General features: G+C 29.7%; 1 protein-coding gene across 1 annotated transcript in view; it reads left to right on the top strand.

Moving 5' to 3' along the window:
• LOC105626219 (cytochrome P450 4C1-like) overlaps nucleotides 1-11,369 on the top strand; it is a 12,586-nt gene extending 1,217 nt beyond the window's left edge. The window contains exons 2-10 of the mRNA XM_012207525.1: nucleotides 151-260; nucleotides 1,305-1,395; nucleotides 5,729-5,923; nucleotides 8,151-8,217; nucleotides 8,357-8,483; nucleotides 8,614-8,689; nucleotides 8,784-8,896; nucleotides 9,014-9,251; nucleotides 10,497-11,369. Coding sequence (XP_012062915.1) covers nucleotides 151-260; nucleotides 1,305-1,395; nucleotides 5,729-5,923; nucleotides 8,151-8,217; nucleotides 8,357-8,483; nucleotides 8,614-8,689; nucleotides 8,784-8,896; nucleotides 9,014-9,251; nucleotides 10,497-10,837 — 1,358 coding nt within the window. The 3' untranslated portion in view covers nucleotides 10,838-11,369. The remainder of the gene's footprint in view (nucleotides 1-150; nucleotides 261-1,304; nucleotides 1,396-5,728; nucleotides 5,924-8,150; nucleotides 8,218-8,356; nucleotides 8,484-8,613; nucleotides 8,690-8,783; nucleotides 8,897-9,013; nucleotides 9,252-10,496) is intronic.
• Nucleotides 11,370-20,396: the final 9,027 nt, after the last annotated feature.

Here is a 20,396-nt window from a genome sequence, read left to right as displayed (position 1 = left end):
CATATATATATATATATATATATATATATATATATATATATATATTTGCATACGACTCAAAATAAAAAGTTTACTTAAATTTATATAATAAATAAATAAAAATAACAATTAATAAATTATTAGTATAATAATTAATGAACTAATTGTTAGGTCGCGTAAAACGGTTTTCATCGTTTATAGAAGAGTTTAAAGAAGGAATATTCATGTATCAGCTTGGAACCAAACCTTTTATTAACATATTTAAGCCAAAATATTTGGAGGTAAATAAAATCCATTTACTAACAGAAAATAACATCCGTTATTTTTTACAATAATTAATGTATTATAGAAGCAGTGATTATGATAAAAGTATTTTTTATACTATAATAAAATAAGACATTTTCGAGCATCATAAAACGGTGCTCATAATTCATTCTTAAGAGATTTTAATTCAATAGTAAATATAAAAAAAGAAGAAAGAAGAAAGATTATGCAAGATTTTTTTATAATCGTTACTATTATGATGTATAGTAATTAATCTTTAGCACACATAATGATTTTCCGATTTTTTAAAATACAGTGATTCATTCATATTAATTCGTTCAAGTTAATTTTCATCATTTTTACAATCATACAAAAATTAAATCTTGCATATTTTTGCATTTTGATATTTTTGAAAAAGTATAAAATTGTTTATTAAAAAAAAAGAGAAATCTTGACTTTTAACATCTACAGGTAAAAATCTTTTTGTTGTAGAATTTTAGAATTGTTTAGAATTTTATTTGAATTTTATTTTATAAGATGGTTGTATCGCAAAATGACTTTTCTTAAGATGTTTGAAACTTTTGCTAATTAAAGCTTGATGATATTTTCTATATATTTTAAGGGAGGAGGAGGGGAGATAACCCAGGCATGTTCGAAAAATAATTATTTAGTCAAATTCTCCTGCTCTTGTATTCTGTAACTTGTTATGCAATTATTATATGTTTATAACGATACATGACGAGTTACAGAATTCCTGCAGGCCCCCTATTTTGTATCTTGTAAATTTGTTTAAAGAAATTAAATTTTTTTTAAAAAGCATTTATTTTTAACAGATCGGATTTATTGTTACAATTACAGCAGAATGGAGATTTATTATTATAGCAAAATAATTTATAGATTTAATAAAATTGCTTTTGATAAATTAATTGATTTAATAGTATAACTTTTGTTCATAACTAATAAAATTGATTGTAGCATAAATATATAAGTACATTATATCAGTAAAAAATACGTTGCATCTAATTTCTGAATATTATTATGTTTCTTTCAAATTTTTACAGCTTATTTTTCCTAGCACCGTAAATATCACAAAAGGAGACTCTTATGATCTGCTGAAACCTTGGTTGGGCAATGGACTTTTAACATCTACAGGTAAAACAAAATCATATATTACCTTTATATTATTTTCTCTTTATATTACCTTATCTTATCTTCATGTTACATATCTTTTTGTCGTATGTTTAGAGTTTTACTTAAGGTGGCTGTATCGCAAAATGAGTTTTTTTAAGATCTGTTTGAACTTTTACTACTTTTAATTAAAGATAATGATATTTTTTGTACATACATTTTAAGGACAGAGGGGAGGGGTAATCAAGCATGTTTGAAAGATAATTGCATTTGAAGTTAGTACTTTTAACATATGCTATAGATAAGGAGCTCCCTGTGCTAGACAAAGAGCGACAGTACATTTCAATTATAACGCAAAAACGGTATTTAGAAATTCGTTCAAAAATTAAGGGACTATAGATAAATATTATACGAATCTCTGAAACCGAAGAAAATGGGAGGTAACTAGACAAATATTAATATAAAATCTTAGAAAGGTTTATTACTTACACTCACTTCACTAATCAACTCATTCTCAAATACCGCACAATGGAGAAATAAAAATTGTTAAAAAATTGCAATCTGTAACAATTTTTGAACAGTAATTTTTCTTCATCACTGCGTTGGCGCTTCGGGCGATACTGACCTGTTTCGCGTTGTGAAATTGGTACTGAATCTTTCATTATTTAACACACTTTATGGAAAGAGAAACATAAAATATGTTAAACAAGGAAAGATTCAGTACTAATTTCGCGATGCGAAAGTCAATATTCATAATCGATTCTTGCATATAAGACTGTCTTAAGTACAATCTTAAGATATCATAAATCAATCCGAGGACTGTATTATCACCTTAAGACATTATTTAAAACTGTTTTAAAATAAAAACGGACTGCCCTATATATGAATATTACCCTATGTTTAGTGTTTCACAGTTGGCAGCCTTTTTCCTGACGCGATATTCATAGACAGAGACAGCGAAGATTTAATGGTCAAAGTATCGCTACAAATATTTTTAAGCATTTGATAGACCAATTAGAAGAACGAATTTTACAAACTGACAAATTAAAAAACGCTTAAAGCGTTTGCAGCATCGCATTGACCATACCCTTAGAGAGAGATGCTTGCAAATTAAGCACACTATGTTATCTCTTCCATTATGACCGTAGATACGTTCGACAATATAAATCTGAGATGCGAGTTAGCAGATGGCAAGCTTGATCACGTGATCTTCGAACAATCCGAGTGCCAAGAATTAATTCTGAACGCTACTGTAAATTGTCCTTTAAGGTTAGATTATAAAATGAAAATATTTATTTTTATGAATAAATAATATCTTATTAATTGAAAATTTCTTTCGCTTTACTAGAAACTGATAATAGTCTTATCTAAAAATAGATCGTTACACATGAATATAGCAGATTCATATGCAAGATGTGTTTTCTTAAAAGAAAATATTATATTGCAAAATAAATTTCAGCAATTTATAAGTTATATTACTTGATTTATTCGTTAGAATTTTTAATATATTAATATAATTTGATTTTATTTCATTCTATATGTGCAAGCTTTGATCTAAAAATTAACTAGCAAATTCTTTGTTTTCAAATACGTAACTTCAAATTCATAAAGAGGAAAAGAATTAAAAATTTACTTTCCTCGTTAAATATTGTACATAATGTACTCCATCAATTTCTATTTGATAGCATTTGTTTCAACGTTTATAGACTCAGACATTATAACAGTTCACACTATTTGTAAAATAGAAATATTAAAAGAGATGAATGTACATTATGTGTTAACGAATCAGAATCATGTTTATATCATCATAAATATACAGGTTATGAATTTAATTTAGGCGCGAAAATCTGCGAGCTCGGTCTTTGAATCCGGAATGAATCGAGCAGCTCGATTGGTTCTAGAAATGTTAATACCGAATGCAGATGAGATGACATTTAGCAGAAAGATACGAGTTGCCGAATGATTTTAGAGGATAAAAAAGTAAACAGACGCTTCCGGCATTGCAAATGCACCTCGTATCTAATAATAAGTAGTATGGTCGACAAAAATGAGAGAGAGAGAGGGATCGTGGAAGATCAATCTCCCTCTCATTCTTCTTTTTTGTTATTAACTTTGGAAAGATATAAAGATTAGTCTTTTACGATCTTTCTTTCTTTTTGTCGAATATACTATTTAGATATGATCGAGCAATCCATGCTCTATGTCTTTGTGTCGACTGCTGGAATAGCACTGTTATAGCAATATGCGGCGCAATTCGTTGGCATGATGATGATGGATATAAATTCTGTATAAAGTATGCAACATTTAATGCAAAGCATGAAATAATAGATAAATATTCACAAAACATTGAAGAATGAGTTTACTAACTTCACAGCAGTCGATAAGAGTCAATATTGACAGTAAATTTAATATAGTTACTACGAATTGCTCCAGTCAATTAGAGAACTACATGGATCACGTGACACTTTCCGAATCTCTGTTACACTATAGAGTACCGATGACTATGCGCACGCACGCACGCACACACGCATGTACGCATATAATGTAAATTGATACAATTTGGAACATAGAACAATTTCAAACAAAATAAAATAATCCACTTTTCAAGATTTAAGTTTGATCTCTGATCTTATTACATGGAGGATACTGAAGGATACTAAATAGGAAAAAATCAAATTTAAACTTCAAAAAAGGGAATTAAAATTTTATTTTGTTTGGAATTGTGCTAAATTGTACTTCACCTTCAGATATACATATATAGAATGGACTATTTAAAATGTTATAAGTAGTAGCTGTGTGTTATTCCTAAAAGTATTCGTTGAATCAAAAATATGTAAACAAAAGTTTTATGTTTCGAGGGTGACATAAGATGCGGTTTGAGCTTATGTGACGTTGTCAAGATCACTTTGAATTTTTTAAATGGAACCCCCAATTTTTCATTATATATTCTTGTAACTTATCTCGAGAGCTTTTCAAAATAATATTTAATAAAATATTTTTTTATTAAATATTTTTCGAGTTATAAGGCTTGAAACTTACAGGACCGCCGCGGTCTTAACATTACTCAAGATGTCCGACCGACGATTAAACTTGAATGTTGTTTAGGATTATGACCTAGATAACATTTGTTAATTGGAAACTTTGTTTTCACTGAAATTTCATTTTTACATAAAAATGAAAATAAAAGATATAGCTTCCAATGATCTTAAGTTTGACAAATGTTATCTAGGTTGTGATCCTAAATTTAACATTCAAATAAACATTCAAGAAATTTTAATCGTTGGTCGGACACCTTAAGCGCATTCTACAATGCAGTAGTAAGACTGCAATAGTAAGAGGGAGTAAAATATAGCGTAAAGCATTAAGACCGGGAGTAAGCGAAATGGTTCTCATTTCGTACGCCTTATTACTTTACTGCCAGCCAAGCAAAGCTTATTATGAGATAAGGCGCGATAAGGCGCGCAAGAACTTCTTACTTTCTACTGCTTACTATTATTGTAGAATGGGCTTTAAGTAATACTGATGTCGGCGGGACAGTATAACTTTGAAACCTTATAACTTGAATCGAAAAGTGTTTAATGAAAATATATTTTATCATAGTGTGTGAAAAGCTTTCGAGTTCTTGATAAGCTATAAGAATATGTAACGAAAAATTGGAGTTCTATTTAAAAAATTCAAAATAATTACTTATTCTGATCTTAATAACGTCACCCAAGGTCAATCATCTTATGTCTCTCTCGAAATCAAAAACTTTTATCTAAACATATTTTTCATTCGATGTATACTTTTAGAGATAATAGCTTGTAACACTTTAAATGCTCCATTCTATATAAATATTTATATTCTGACACAAAAAAATAGTATATTTTAGTTCTTATGATTTATCTAAATACATCGCTACGCGTCGCTGATTGTATATTTATTCAGATTATTGCTTGTTGCTTGTGTATCTGAAAATTGTATTAGTTTGGTTTACTGAAAAGGTAACGAGCGTTGTAGCAACTATCCTCGGCCTATGTTATTAAAAAGTGTTATACATATTTAGAGTTGGTTGTGATGTCATGTGTAATCTGCGAGTCATTTATTTTTAAATAATGAGCACAGTAAGTTGTTTTATCGCCCAGAATGGATTCCGATAGGAATTATTCAATTATTCTTTAGATTTATATTGTGTTTCCTAAGGAAAACGGAGAAATGACGTTTTTATTAAAAAATTCGTCTGAAAGTAGAAAAACACAGAATATTTCTACTATTTTAAAAATTAAATCTATAACAAAAACCTATAACATGTTTTTTAAATTAACTTTGTAACTCTTTTTTGCAATTCTACGTAAGTAAACTATATTTGAATTTTTAGGTAAACAATGGTTCCATGATAGAAAACTCATCGGACCAACGTTCCATTTTAGTATATTAGACCAATTTGCTGTGGTACTATCTGAAAAAGTAGAGATCCTGACAAAATGTTTCGAAAAAACAATAAAAGACAATCCAGGGAAAGCCGTTGATGTTTTTCCTTTTATAGTCAATGCTACTCTTGATATTATCTGCGGTAATGTAGCATATTTTTAATTACAATATATAATTATAATATTTTTTTGTGAAGAAATGTTTGTTGCACAGTATGTTTTATGCTGTAAATTATGCAAAGTCTCGTCCGGATGGATATATGTAGTAACATTCTGTTGCACTAACAGGAAATTTAAAGCTTGATAAGAAAAAGATTGACTATCAGACGGCATCAAATGTGCATGCGCGGGCACGTCTTCATTGTTTTCCTATTGTACGTTTCCTCGTATGACAATTTTACTAATCTTTTTTCTCTTCATATAATGAAAAAATCAGAACGTAATTCAAAAAAGAAGAAGAGCTTTTCATCGAAGGACCATCTTGCAGCTCTCCAAGAGATCTTACGTCTTATAGATGTTCTCTCATAGAGAGACATAGAGAGGCTGGTCGGTCTCGCTTCTTCTTTTTACCCTTATCGGTGTCTCCTTTTCGCTCTGAATGTGATGATCGAATGTCTCTATCGAGTTGAGAGTTGCTTGATCGCGAAACCGATTTCTCTTCTGGAAACTTCAGACTTCGATGAAGATTTTTTTGGTAGCGCCGAATCAGGAGGGGCCAAGAGAGATCCGCATATTATAGGCGTGTATGTATTTACTGGATCTGTATTTGTAAAATGCAGATAGACAATCGTCACACCTTTCTATTTTTAGTTAGAGGATTCTCTCCTCCTTTTTGCTTGTTAATTAATGAACGAGTTAATCTTTTCTCTTCCAATTTCTCCTGCTACTCTATCTGATTTACCTACTTCTGTGGGATTAAAGGATAATGCGAATGCTCTGATAACAAAACTGTTTGGTTCTAAGCTTGTTGATGTCAACATTCAGCCTTGGAATCTGATCAGGAAGTCCTAATGAAGAAATATTCTTCTTCCAAGACTCTTTCTTTTCTGAGAGCTCTTAGATTGAATCCGGAGTGCAGATCAGCTTTAAGAAATAATTCTATCAAGAGAAATGATTTTAACTGTAAGGATCACGACAGATTGTTTTGTGTAGGAAAAGCTATTTCCTGAAGTCAGATCTACAACATTCACTAGGCCTTGATGCCCGATTAGTCATTTCTAAAATCAACGATGGAGACTAAGATATATTAACTAATCTTTTTTACCGTCTATCTCTTTCTAGAAGAGCTCAGATTAAGAAATCAGCTCTTAATCTAAAAGCTCTTGCCAAAAATATGGCTGATACTTTCCCTGTTTTTTGGTACTTTCTTCGGTGAAATTAAAATTCTGAAAATAGCCAATGGTGACATTGTCATTCCATTGGCTACTCCTACAATATTCTTCTTTCAACAATTAAGACAGTGTTACATACATTAAAGAGAAGAGTGTTAATAATTAATAGGTAATCAAGAATTTAAAACGATAAAATTATATTTGAAGAAATTATATTCGAAGAAAATAATTATTGTCATATGGAATCCTTGAGACTTTGTAAGACTTTGTATGGAAAACACGAAATTTCCAGATTCACATATTTCCTGATTTCAATTTTCGCAAGTCTGTTATAAAAACTACTCGATGTAAATTTATAACAATTATTGAATGGTTTCTGGTAGGTAAGAATTATCACAAAATGACATGAATTATGACAAAATGTTTTAGAACAGGACTCGGCAAAATTGCACTTCTCGGCCGATTTTCGCCGGTTCCGCCTTCCGCTATTCCCCTCACCTCTCGCCCCGCGTTCAGTTGAAATGCCACTCGACGTTTAGAAACGTATAACGCATAGATATGAGATCCACCTGCTTTGGGTACTCACGCTATAAACTTCATTGTATTTTTTTTTCGTTCATTACATAACTAAGATAGAATGAAGCAACGCATAAGATTGAGTGCTCGACAATTATGCAGTCTCGTTCGGATAGACAATCCCACCCACCCGCTCAAAATAAGCAGATCTGGGCTTTAAATTTATGAAGATTCGTACCCGTATACGCGCAGTTGGTGCCGCTTGATATTCAACCTTTTTCCTTTCAAGCTTTAAATTTCCTGTTGGGGATAGTGCAGCGGAATGCTATCACATATGTTCATTCGGATGACATAATTGGAGACATAATTGGAATCAAATTTCACAGTAAGATTGTTCAATTAATCAACTCATTTTATCACTCATTCTATGGATAGTAACAAAGAAAGAAATATATTAATTTAAATTCTAGTATTATAAATGACTAAGGATTATCAACAAAATTAGTTTTTTATTATCTTACAGAAACGGCAATGGGTGTGGATGTACAAGCTCAAGAAGTCGTAAATAAATATGTATCAACAGTACATCAGTCAGTTTTTATAAAATTCTTATAATATTATTAATAAAATAGTTAATGATTTATTACTTAGAGTCAAGAATTAACAATAAAATTTAATAATTAATTACATATGCAATTTCTATAAGTTGATTTTCAATTATATTTTCAGAGCTTCCCTATTAATAATAGATCGAATGATTCAACCATGGTATTGGATTGACTGGTTGTACTATTTATTGCCTGCAGGGAAACAGTTTAAATCAACGCTTGATATATTACATGGATTTACAAAAAAGGTATATTATAGGAACTTTAATAACACATGTATTTATATAGACTTAACATTTAAGTATAATGTTTAAGTTTCACTACTTTTTTTACTTCATTAAAAGAAATTTCATGTACAATTAATATGATAAATTATAGGTAATAAGTAAGAAAAAGGTTGAGCGACAGTCGCAAAATACGAAACTCGAAAATGAAGATAATGAATTTAATATAGGTGAGATAAATTTTAATTATATTTCATTCATTATACATATCTTTCTATTTTGTAAATATTTCTTAGTTAATAAAACTTATCACTATTGTATCAGATAAGCGAAAAAGAAAAGCGTTTTTAGATTTATTATTGGACCAAAATGAGAAAGACGACACTCCTTTGACTGATGATGAATTGAGAGCACAAGTCGATACGTTCATGTTTGAGGTGAGACATTCGAAGTTAAAATTTTCTAATTTTTAATATAAAATTTTCTCTTATTAATTTCTCGGCAATATCTGTGTAAATAGAAAGTATATATAAAATAATATGAAATTATAATAGGGACACGATACAACTGCTGTTGCCATAACCTGGGCATTGTTCCTCTTGGGCAATAATCTCGAGCATCAGGAAAAAGTTCACGAAGAACTTGAGGAAATTTTCGGAGATTCAGAGGTACAAGCCAGTGTAAAAGAACTGTCGCAATTAAAGTACCTTGAAAGAGTTATAAAGGAGACACTTCGAATATTCCCAAGCGTACCTTTAATCATGAGGAAACTAAAAGAAGATGTAAAACTAGGTAATTTAGTCTATTAATTAAGAAAAATATTTTAAAGAATTTACAATACAGAGTGATTCAGAATAAACGTTTGTCCTTAAAGTATCATATTCCTGACTTAATTTTAAGACAATTTTTGCTTTACGAAAATTTTGTCTGAAACTTAGTTTTCAAATTACGAATTAATTAAAGAAGAAATAGTTAGCTTGTCACGGATGTGTAGAAGAGACAGGCAAGAGCGGCGCTCGCGGTTAGACGCGAACGCTTTAGACGCGAGGTGCATACTGATCGGACTCACACATGTTTATAAAAACACGTTTCTTCTTATTTCTCTACATTATCTCTTTGTCTTTCACATATTTTAAATATGCTAATTAATTCGTATTGTCTAATAATTTCACTCTTTTATTACATTTCTCTAATAATTTTTATCAATGTAATTAAAAAACAATCCGATACTCAAAGGGTTCAATATTCATTTTAATTTCATCATTCTAATTTATAATTTATAATTTAACAAAATTAGCATATTTAAAGTATGTGAAAGACAAAGGCCCGTATTCAGAATGCGCTTTTATTGATAAAAGAGTGTTTTATCTCTAAAATTCTATAGTATGTGTAACGTAAATTGTAGCACGTTAGCGCGCTAAGCGCTCGTTGTAAGTGCGTTCTGAATACGGGCTAAAGAGTGTAGTAAAGGGGAAATAAGAAAAAACTTGTTTTTATATAAACGTGTGAATGTGTCGCGTATCGCGCACAACGAACATCGCGCTGTGCCAGAGGCATTAGAATTAAGTCAGGAATATTATGCATGGTCTACAATGTGCAATAACAGTAATTGATTAAGGAGTAGGCATAGAAATCGACCAATCATAATTGATTGTTTTTCTTACATTCAACTATGATTAGTAGATTTCTACATGTATTCCTTTATCCTGCTACTGCTACTGTCTATTGTAGACTATGCATTACACTTTACACAAACATTTATTTTCTGAATCACTCCATATATAATTTATAAAGAAGTTAAATGTTATAACGCAGAAAAATTAAAATATTTAAAAAATAATATTCATACATACAATTTACTAAAAATTAACAATAAACAAGTATATTTAAAGTATATTTAAAGATTGATAATAACATTATAATAATCTGACAGAAATTTAAGTTTCAAATATTAAAAAAACGTTTATGTGGACAAAGACAATGTTTTATATAGACAAGTACACAGTTCATTTTATCAATTTATTTCTTCTATTTTAGATAGTTATACACTTCCAAAAGGTACTTTAGTTGTATTGGCCATCATGTTAACACATCGAAGCTCGGAGATTTGGCCGGATCCATTAAAATTCGATCCGGATCGCTTCCTTCCAGAAAACTCGCAGAATAGAAATCCGTATGCTTATATTCCGTTCAGCGCCGGACCAAGAAATTGTATAGGTCAAAGATTCGCTCTACTTGAAGAGAAAATCGTATTGACTGCAATTCTCAGAAAATGGAGAGTGAAAAGTGTAAAAACAATCGACACGATTGAGTACGGCAGTTCTCTCATTATGCGCCCAATTGAAGAAGTATTCATACATTTTACGCCAAAGAAATAAACAGTTTCAGCAAATAAAATCAATGTCGTTTTTCCATTATAACAAGGTTTTTCTATCTTTTGATTATTAGTTGAGTTTTGATTTCCTTTTTGATTATTAATGATTTAAAGTTTTCAATTTTACCATTGTTTTAAAGAAGTATTTTGCGGTTTTAAGATATTTTTTGACACTGATTGGTTTATAAGTCAAGAGTCTAGTTTTTGACAAAATATTTTTGTGATCAATTTGCTTGCAATATGTTGATTACAATTATGTTGAACTTTTTTCCTTTCATATAATTTCTTTAATCCTTATCTTTTCATATAAGTTGCTTTTCCATAATTTAATTCGATTAGATTTTATCATAATTTTTAAACATTTTCATCGGTGTTTTATTTTCGATATTGAATAACCTTAATTAAGATGGAGAGAGAGCTCGCTATAACAGATTAATAATCACTTATATTTAATATAAATTTTGTATTTTTGAAGAGGGCTAAAAAATGAACCGAAACATGTAAGCGTGTTGATTTTAATAAACATTATTTGGTTACATTTGGATATTATTTTGCATCGATTACCGCGCCTGATTATCGCTCCTATTTGCCCTTTTTTCACTTAACTTTCTTTTGAGTAAAGAGTCTTCGTGAATTAATTTGCGTTCAGCAACCATGGGAAATCGGGATACCGCAAATTACAGAGTACCATTGAGATACAAAAATCATTGTTTTTAAAGTATCCAAAATATTTAGATTGATAAAACTGATACAATTGTTGTTTTGTTGCTTATGTGGGATTACAAGTGAATGATGAGGGGATAAGAAAGATCGAAAACGAAAATATCTTCCGCTTGATACGCACGTCTGTCTTCTTCCGCGTCTGTTATTCATCTGTTTTATCAATTGTCGATCGATTTGCGGATCTTCTCTAAATGTGCCACTCTCGTTCCCATACTTATTTTGTATCTACCCAGCAAAGTTGTCATTTTAATGTTAAATTCAAGTCATGTTTGTACAAATGATGTCAAGTAACCAAAAAGTTATCATAGGTTTTATTTGATGACATTCCATAACGTCAGTATGACTGGCATCATATTGACGTCATTAATCGCTAGTTGGATGGTATAATAGTCAGTAAAAGACCATGGTGTAAGTAGACATGTATGTGCTCGTAACTAAGACAAATTTGTGCATAGCAACGCGCTGACCTCATTTTCCATTGTTTTACAATACCTTATATATTAGCACCATTGTTATATGATTTGAAATGATTAAAAAATATATTAAATATTAAGTGAAAAGTAATAAATAATAGTAAAAAAGTAATAAATAAGTAATTATTTATTAAAATCCACCGAGAAATGCAAAAAGAGGTCAAGTTCTGATTGGCTGCAGCAGAAATATGCGCAAGAATATACCATGTCTACTTGCATCATGTAAAGGACAAAGATATAATATCCATAATAAAGGGTATGCCTATAAAGAATGTAATCACATGAGAATCGAACGGTCAATCAAAATTATTATCAAGATACATTTTATGATAAATTCAAATGTATTATTTATCAGTATACTTATAGCGTTTCTTGTAATACACTTTACAATTATAAAAGATATTAAACACAAAATAAACATTAAAAAACAATATTATAAATATAAAAATATTATAATATAAAAAAGAATAAAAATAAAAATCTGTAATATATTCCAGAAATTTATTTAATCTTCAGATTGGTTCGTGATACCACGCGAAAGAAAAAATGCTAAATATATCTATACGCTATATCGGTTTGATTAATAAAATATAAATTTATAAAATTACTGTTTTTATTCCAGTTTTTTTTAAATTAATTTCTCAAGGACCAACCTCAAGGACCAAATTCCTCAAGGACCAAAATCAATAAAAATGTCGTTATTTTATTTTAATGCTTAAGAGTTAAAATATCATATAAGAAATAAATTTCGAAAAAGTATAATAAAGTTTAATGAATATTTTTTTATTACTTACAATTAGCTAGCTCTAGATTATGAAAAGTGTATTATTTTTTCAAAAATATTTTTCCTATAATTTATTTCAAATCAAGAATCGAAAACTTTTATCCATTTTGAAATTTAATTAATTATTATTTTATTATATATACTAATATTATTAATTAATATTATTATTAATATTATTAATAATGATTTAGTTATATTAGTAAATAAACCAAGAAAAACACATAAACAACATTTTCATTATTTTCTTATACTGTTTGCATTAATAATATCAAAATACAATCATGGGAAAAAGCAATTTTTTTTGCAAACACACATTTCGAAAATTCTTCATTGCTAATGCTGACTCAAATATATATACTTTATTAGAACCTTATCTTTGATAAAGGAGATATTACACAGACTTCACGCTATTTAAGCAAACTGCTTCATCTTTTGAAAATGAAAAATATTTTACCGGTAGACTTTTTGTTTTCCGATAACAATTTTTACAACCTTTTACTGCACATTCATTTTAATCTGTGATCACAAAATATTATCACTTTATAAGCCGACGTGCTTCGCAGGAATGATTAATTGCGATCATGGACCAAATTTGTAAGCATACTCTGTGACTTTTTCTTAGGTAAAGGAATTTTTATACAAGAAAATGTAAACGTAAAATCTCGACAGTCAGATAAATTTTCACAATTATTAGAGCTTTCCACTAAACAAATTGGGCGCCACAACTGTTTGCTTTGTCGCTCACAATGCTTTAACGTCGCTTTTCACAACACTTTTCATCCTTGTTGTTTATTAAATAATAAAGGACAAATAATGCAAGTGCAAGTATATACTGTAAGTATCAAAGCAAACACAGCCCATATTGAATATATGAATTTGAACTGCTCCGGAATTAATAAGGCTGATCCCAGCAAACGAAAATGGATTGAAATGAATTGAAATGGATTCAGATTTTCAGAAATATTGATTCACGAATATTAAAATGAATGCTTTTCAATCCTGAATACATTTTTGTTCATTTATAAAAATTGCATGGAGTATATCTCTACGCCTTTCAATCTAAAAATAATATTAGCTTTTTCTGTGCACGACACATACATTGTAAATATTGTTCAATTTAAAATTTTGAAATACAGTTTTAGGAAATACAGTTTTTCAATCCAATTGTATCCAATTAAATCTAATTGAATCCAATTAAATAAAAAAAGTATTCGCTATTTAAAAAAAATACGCATTCGGATAGAAAAAAATTTCAATCCATTCTCATTTGTTGGGGTAACTTGTTGACGTGTTTATCACCTTTATTTTCTATATTTGCAATGGATCACCACCGGACGAGCATATACCCTTAGTATGTCTGAAAGCATTATATGATTTCACTTTAAAAAAATTACAAAAACATCATTAAGCTATTTAATTCATCATTAAGTTAAAATAATATTTATTTGATGTTACTAATGGTATCTTTGGTCTGTGACTTCAGACCGTCAAAAACATGTCATTTTTAAGTTAATTTTGAAAATAAATATAAAATTCGACGTGATTATTACGTTATAATGACGGATATCTGCTATCTGGTAAATATTCTAGCCTAGGTAGCAAAGTTCGTCATTTTTATGTCATTTTGACGTCAAATTGAAGTCATGTACAAATGACCAAAAAATAACCATAAGTTTTTGGTCATTTGTACAAACATGACTTGAATTTAATGCCATCATGTCAAATCAAAATGACGAATTTTGCTATTTGGTTTTGGGCTTTTACTAATTACCATTACCATTTTAAAGATGTCATATCTTGAGTCTTTATATTACTCCAGACAGCAAAGTGATTTTTACGTCGATACATGGTGATTACTAGTCTTAGACATTACATACTCAATAATTGACATTTAAAAGACTTGAGTATTTTAACATAATAATAATGTTAATTTAGAGACGTCTTTGATTCGTTTTTAATAGGTCGTATTTAAGGTCAATTATTTGAAATATTAATGTGATATTATTATGACGTTATTTTACATCATTATTATTACATTACTTTATCCGCAACGTTATATTGATATGTCATTTGACACATATTATTCTTTTAAGATGTATTCGAGATATATTTATATTTTAAAGTAAAAGGCTCTTATATTTTTCCCACATCGAAAAAGTATTACAACCGTTCTTCTTACATCTCCTTCTATATCTCCTTTTTCACATATGATCTTACAAAGATATTATTGTAAAATGTATAAATTTTTACTAAAATAATAGTGGATAAAGAGTGGATATCTTTTCATTTATTATTATCAGTCTGAAAGTATTATGTTCTTTATTATGTTTCATTATATTGTAATATGATCTTAAATAGCATACGTACGCTTATATTCGCGTATCGAAAATTCCAACCAATATCGCTGATATTTTGTTTTAACATCTTCGATTTAAACATCAGTGATTGATCGGATTTTTAATTTTATGCGAATACGTGCATACAGCGAAATGTGAGACCTTGACACATCGTTTTTACATCCCCAGGTTTGCTGATTCTTGCCCGATGTTGAACTACCATTCGCGATATCATAGCAAATTGACTGTCAAAATAATCGAAGACGACGCGATGTCGATCCAGTACGTTCGATTTTTATGACTATTAGCCAATGTCGAGATACTGCCAACGTTAGCAATGTGTCAAAAACTGGTTGTCTAAATTGGCACAAGTTGGCCCAGTCTATGTCAGGGAACTTTTATCCGAAGACAACTTTAGGCCACCTTCAGACCAACGTTCGCAACTTGTTGTCATGCTAATCATGAAGCGACATTGGGTCAAGCCATGTCAATCGACACTTATTTAATGACGATTCTCGGACCATTTTAGTCCATTCTGCTCATATGCAAAAAATTGATCGTTATTTATTAAATAGCTTGTATAATACAAAGTAAAACGTTTAAAGACGTAAGAGTAGAAAATGAAAAGTTCTTGTAACCCCATAGGGGAACATAAATAAAGAATATCTACTGACTAAATAAAGAATATTCACTGACAAAAGATGTATTAAATATATGTACATTAATACCGAGAAGTAATAGCTTACCCAATTTACGCCACAGATTGTTCCAGTCATATTGCAGTATCATTATAATGTTTCATCAATGTTACAATAACATTGCAAACATTGTAGCAATATTGTTTTAAACTTCATGTTGAATGAGAGGCTTCAAACAATTAAGAAGGGAAAGCAAAATCGCAAATGTTTATTTCGATAGAAAATAACGTTTCTCTATTGCATGGCATCTTGATTAGACGTTATTTCATAGATGCTTTTAAGGATGTCTTGGTTACAGTCCCAGACAAAAGTTATTCAAATTTGAAATTGATGAAATTCTGTAGGTTACCTATTATGATATAGGCTTCTAATATGATATAGGGATTTCTACTAAACTGATAAGCGCATGTGTTTGGTTCTATCATGAACTTTTTACTCTTACAATTAGTGTAAAATCTGTTTAGTAGAATATTTATTAGATCATACATGTAGTCGTTACAAAAAAATATTTGTAAAATTGGATGTTGTCAAATTTTATTTTAATGAAGTTATCCCTGCCGGAAATTTTCAATAGAAACTGATAAATCTATATATGAGATTTATCCAAATTTATGAAAAATTATTGGTATAGATTTGGATGTATCCGCATCAAAAAATTTCTACTACAAAATCTTACACGTTTCTATCGGTATCAATTGTAAATTGAATATATCTGCGAATGCTGACCGATAATTTTTCCGAATTTATCATAATCAATCGGATATATGTGCTTTTCCATGCATTTGCGAATGCAAAATTTATGCTCTTACACGCAACATTTAATGTTCCATTTACATACATTTACAGGCACTTACACGTAACATTTAATAACCTGTATTTTATTATAAAAAATTAATCAGGTTCTATTCGCATATACGAATATTGGTACACATTCGTATTTGCGAATATAGGATATATTTGTGTTTGCGTTGCATGGTCATCACCAGATATTGGAATCTAATCTAATTTACGATTATTTTCTATCTGTATCTATACAAATTTGCGTTATATCGTAATTTATATACATTTGCAAAAAGCCGATATATGAGCGTGAAACTGTCGCATAGCGGATATTCGTTATATGTTTCTCTATGCATTGTCGTGCACATAATTTATTTGTCGTCCACAATTGCACGCTTTTAAATGTACTGGATTGTAATTGTATTTGCGGATATATGACTTACCAGTTTCTGTTTGCGTTGAGCAAATGTTGTTAGTGAGTATATTCTATCAACAATTTATGTTTCTATCCATATCTATACGAATGTGTTATTTAGCACTTTAGCAGTTGGCACACGTACGATGCTTTTTCCAAGTGACTTACGGCTCATTGCCTCTAAAAATTTCCATTAGAAACAATCAGAAACTGTCAGAAACAGATAGAACTTCTGAAATGAATTTTAATGGATATCGTTGTTTGAAGAGAATATTCAATTCTTATATGTTTCTGTGAGCAACTATTATATCTCCAAATGCAGACAGAAAATGTAATTGTATTTAATGAAGATCTGTCAGCGTATTAAAATCTACAAGTTTTGGCAATCGAAAAACTTATCTGTTTCTGTCTGTATGTATCAGATGCAATCTATATGCATCGAATGCTGATCTCTATCCGCAATTGTGGAACTGTACCTATCTGCATCTGTGTGTGCAATGTAAACTTATAGGAATTTAACTGCAACTACGATTACGATTCCTGTCTATTTCTGTGACAAAAATTCTGTCTGGATTGTGTATGCATCAGACGCTGACGGTATCTATTCGTAATTATGGATACCGGAATTATCTGCATCTATGTATTATATCAATTTTTGTATCCAGGTGTAGATGAATATGGTATCCAAAAGTACAGATAGACACCATTAGCATTCACAATCCAGACAGAAACAGACAGGAATCGTAATCGTAGTTGCAGATTCCTATAGATTAATATGGATTTATTAGGAATTTCTAGCAAGTATAGTCTTTGAATCTTGTTTTATTATATAAAAACAAATGTTGGGTAATAAAGTCTACATGCAGTGACAAAGTAAGATGATATTAATAAGAAAACAAGTCATATAACGATTTGTTTAACTATAAAGATTAGATTTGGTGATCGTGAAACTGCGTGGAAGTCATAATATGAGATACTCAAGGTATTCCTAACTAATGTAAGACTAACTAATATAAGACTATCTAGAGTGCATTAGGAGTTACGCATGAAGTGCATAATGTATTATTTGTACTTGTTGTTCACCAAATAATAAAGAAGGATAAAATGATACACCACGCGATACATCATACATAACTTCATGCGTAACTGTTCTTTTTAGCTGAATTTTTGTATCTGTTTCATCTTTCTTCCTTTTCTCTTCAGAAGAAAAAAAATAAGAAAAAGATGCACTGATGCAAAAGTGCAGTCAAAAAGAACAGGCCTATAGATTTCAACGATTTCAGCATTTTCAATGATTTACTTCTACCAGGGATACTCCAAGAACTCATGCAAAATTAAATTGAATAACTTTTGAAGATAGATAGAGAATCGACTTCAAGTTTTATATATGATCTTTAGATAATAAATAAAACCAATTAATTAAATTTTTGAGTTATTGTATATGTTAGAACGTTAGCGCCTTAATTCATCTGATCAGAAAATTTTTATTCACATTTATCGCTATTCATGTATATTGATTACTCTAAAATCGGTTGAATATAACATCATCATTTTGCAATGTTGGTTATACACTAATAACTAATGACAATGAGTCACTGACAGAATCGCTCAATCATGCCTAATCATGTTTGCATAAATATATATTTGCAATATCACGGTTATAATTTAACCAATTGCTTCAAGCACTTATTAATTATAATCTTCAATAAAAATTAAATCACCGAAATCACTTAATTCGGAAACAAAAACATATATATTAATATCTGCCGCACATATGTATGTGTTTTTTGTTTCTATATGTATATATGTATATATGTATGTGTTTTTTGTTTCTTTAAATTGCGTTGGGAATTGTTTTTACTCGGGAGAACTTGCATTTGATCTTGAAGAGAATTTTCAACAGTTTCAAGTTCAATGATAAAATTTATTTTCAATACAAATGAATAATGTTTATACTTGTTGCATTATTACTTTATTTATTTTATTTAATCGAATTTAACTATAATCTGTTTAACAAACTGTTTAATTAGACAATTAGACAACTGTTCGATCAGATTACGGTTAAATAAAATAAAATATGTTGAATTAATCAAATCTGCAAACTAAATGTATTTAGTTCTTTGAACAAATTTTTTTTTCTAATTGCACAAGTAGAATGCTAATTGCACAAGTGACAATTGCGCCATGAACGTGCGATAAATATAAACGATTAAATGATTGCTGAAACCGATTTATTAAATATACTTAAAGTTACTTTTAAATGGTTAATATAAAAGAAGACTCCGAGCGAATATAAATTGTGAACTTAAGACGCGGAACGCTGACGTTGAGTCAACATGGAACACTCAAGGATGACTCGAAAATCCTAAGCGCGACTGCGGACGCGGTCACTGGTTAAAAATTTAGAAGAAACTCGTCGCGTTACTTTGTCGTTTAACGAATTTGTAACAGTATCTACTGCGACATGGAAAGTGCTAAGTGGAAGTTGTAATAAAATAATCATTGTTATTAATAGATTATTAACTGGTGTTACGTGGTGAAGCTAAATATATTCTATTTTAAAAACTACAAAGTTGTCTATTATTACCTCCCGAAGTCCTGTGTGGATCCGTGCCGTGAAGCACCGGCACAACAATATGTGTCTTTGTTTCCGAATTAAATGATTTCGGTAATTTAATTTTTATTGAAGATTATAATAATGAATGCTTGAAGCAATTGGTTAAATTATAGCCGTGATATTACGAATATATTTATGCAAACATGATTAGGCGATTCTGTTGGTGATTCATTGTTAGTTATTATTATAGTTTAATTCGTTGAATAAATTTTTTACCCAGCGTACAAAGTATTTCTATGAGAAATTTCTGTAGTCATTTTCGACATAGTTCTACGAGAAATTCATAATAAGCCAAATAGGGAACTCTGAATCTGCTTCTATGAGGAATTTTACACCGAATTTTTTATTTGGATTATTATTCGTAACCCTGATTTGCTTGCATACGGTTTTAAGGAATTCTCGTTACAAATATCGTTACTTTCCTTAAAATAATATCCTATTATGTTTTATAAAGATTTTCTATGATAGTCGGCATCTATATAAAATCTCATAGATATTTTTGACAGTGTTCTATAAGAAATTTATAATAAGCCAAATAGGCACCTATGAATCTGCTTTTATAAGGAATTCTGTCCCATATTTTTAATTCGAATTATACGTAAAATCCGATTTTGTTTCCATAACAGTTTTAAAAGTAATTTTCGTTTTAAATTTATGTACATAAATATATATTACATACAGGTTGTTTCAGACCTGACGCACCACCTGCTAATAGCAGATTCCTGAAGTCATTTTGA

This window comes from Atta cephalotes (genome assembly GCF_000143395.1).
Source record: "Atta cephalotes unplaced genomic scaffold scaffold00005, whole genome shotgun sequence".
Lineage (NCBI taxonomy): Eukaryota > Metazoa > Arthropoda > Insecta > Hymenoptera > Formicidae > Atta > Atta cephalotes.
This window is presented reverse-complemented; position numbering and strand designations above follow the sequence as displayed.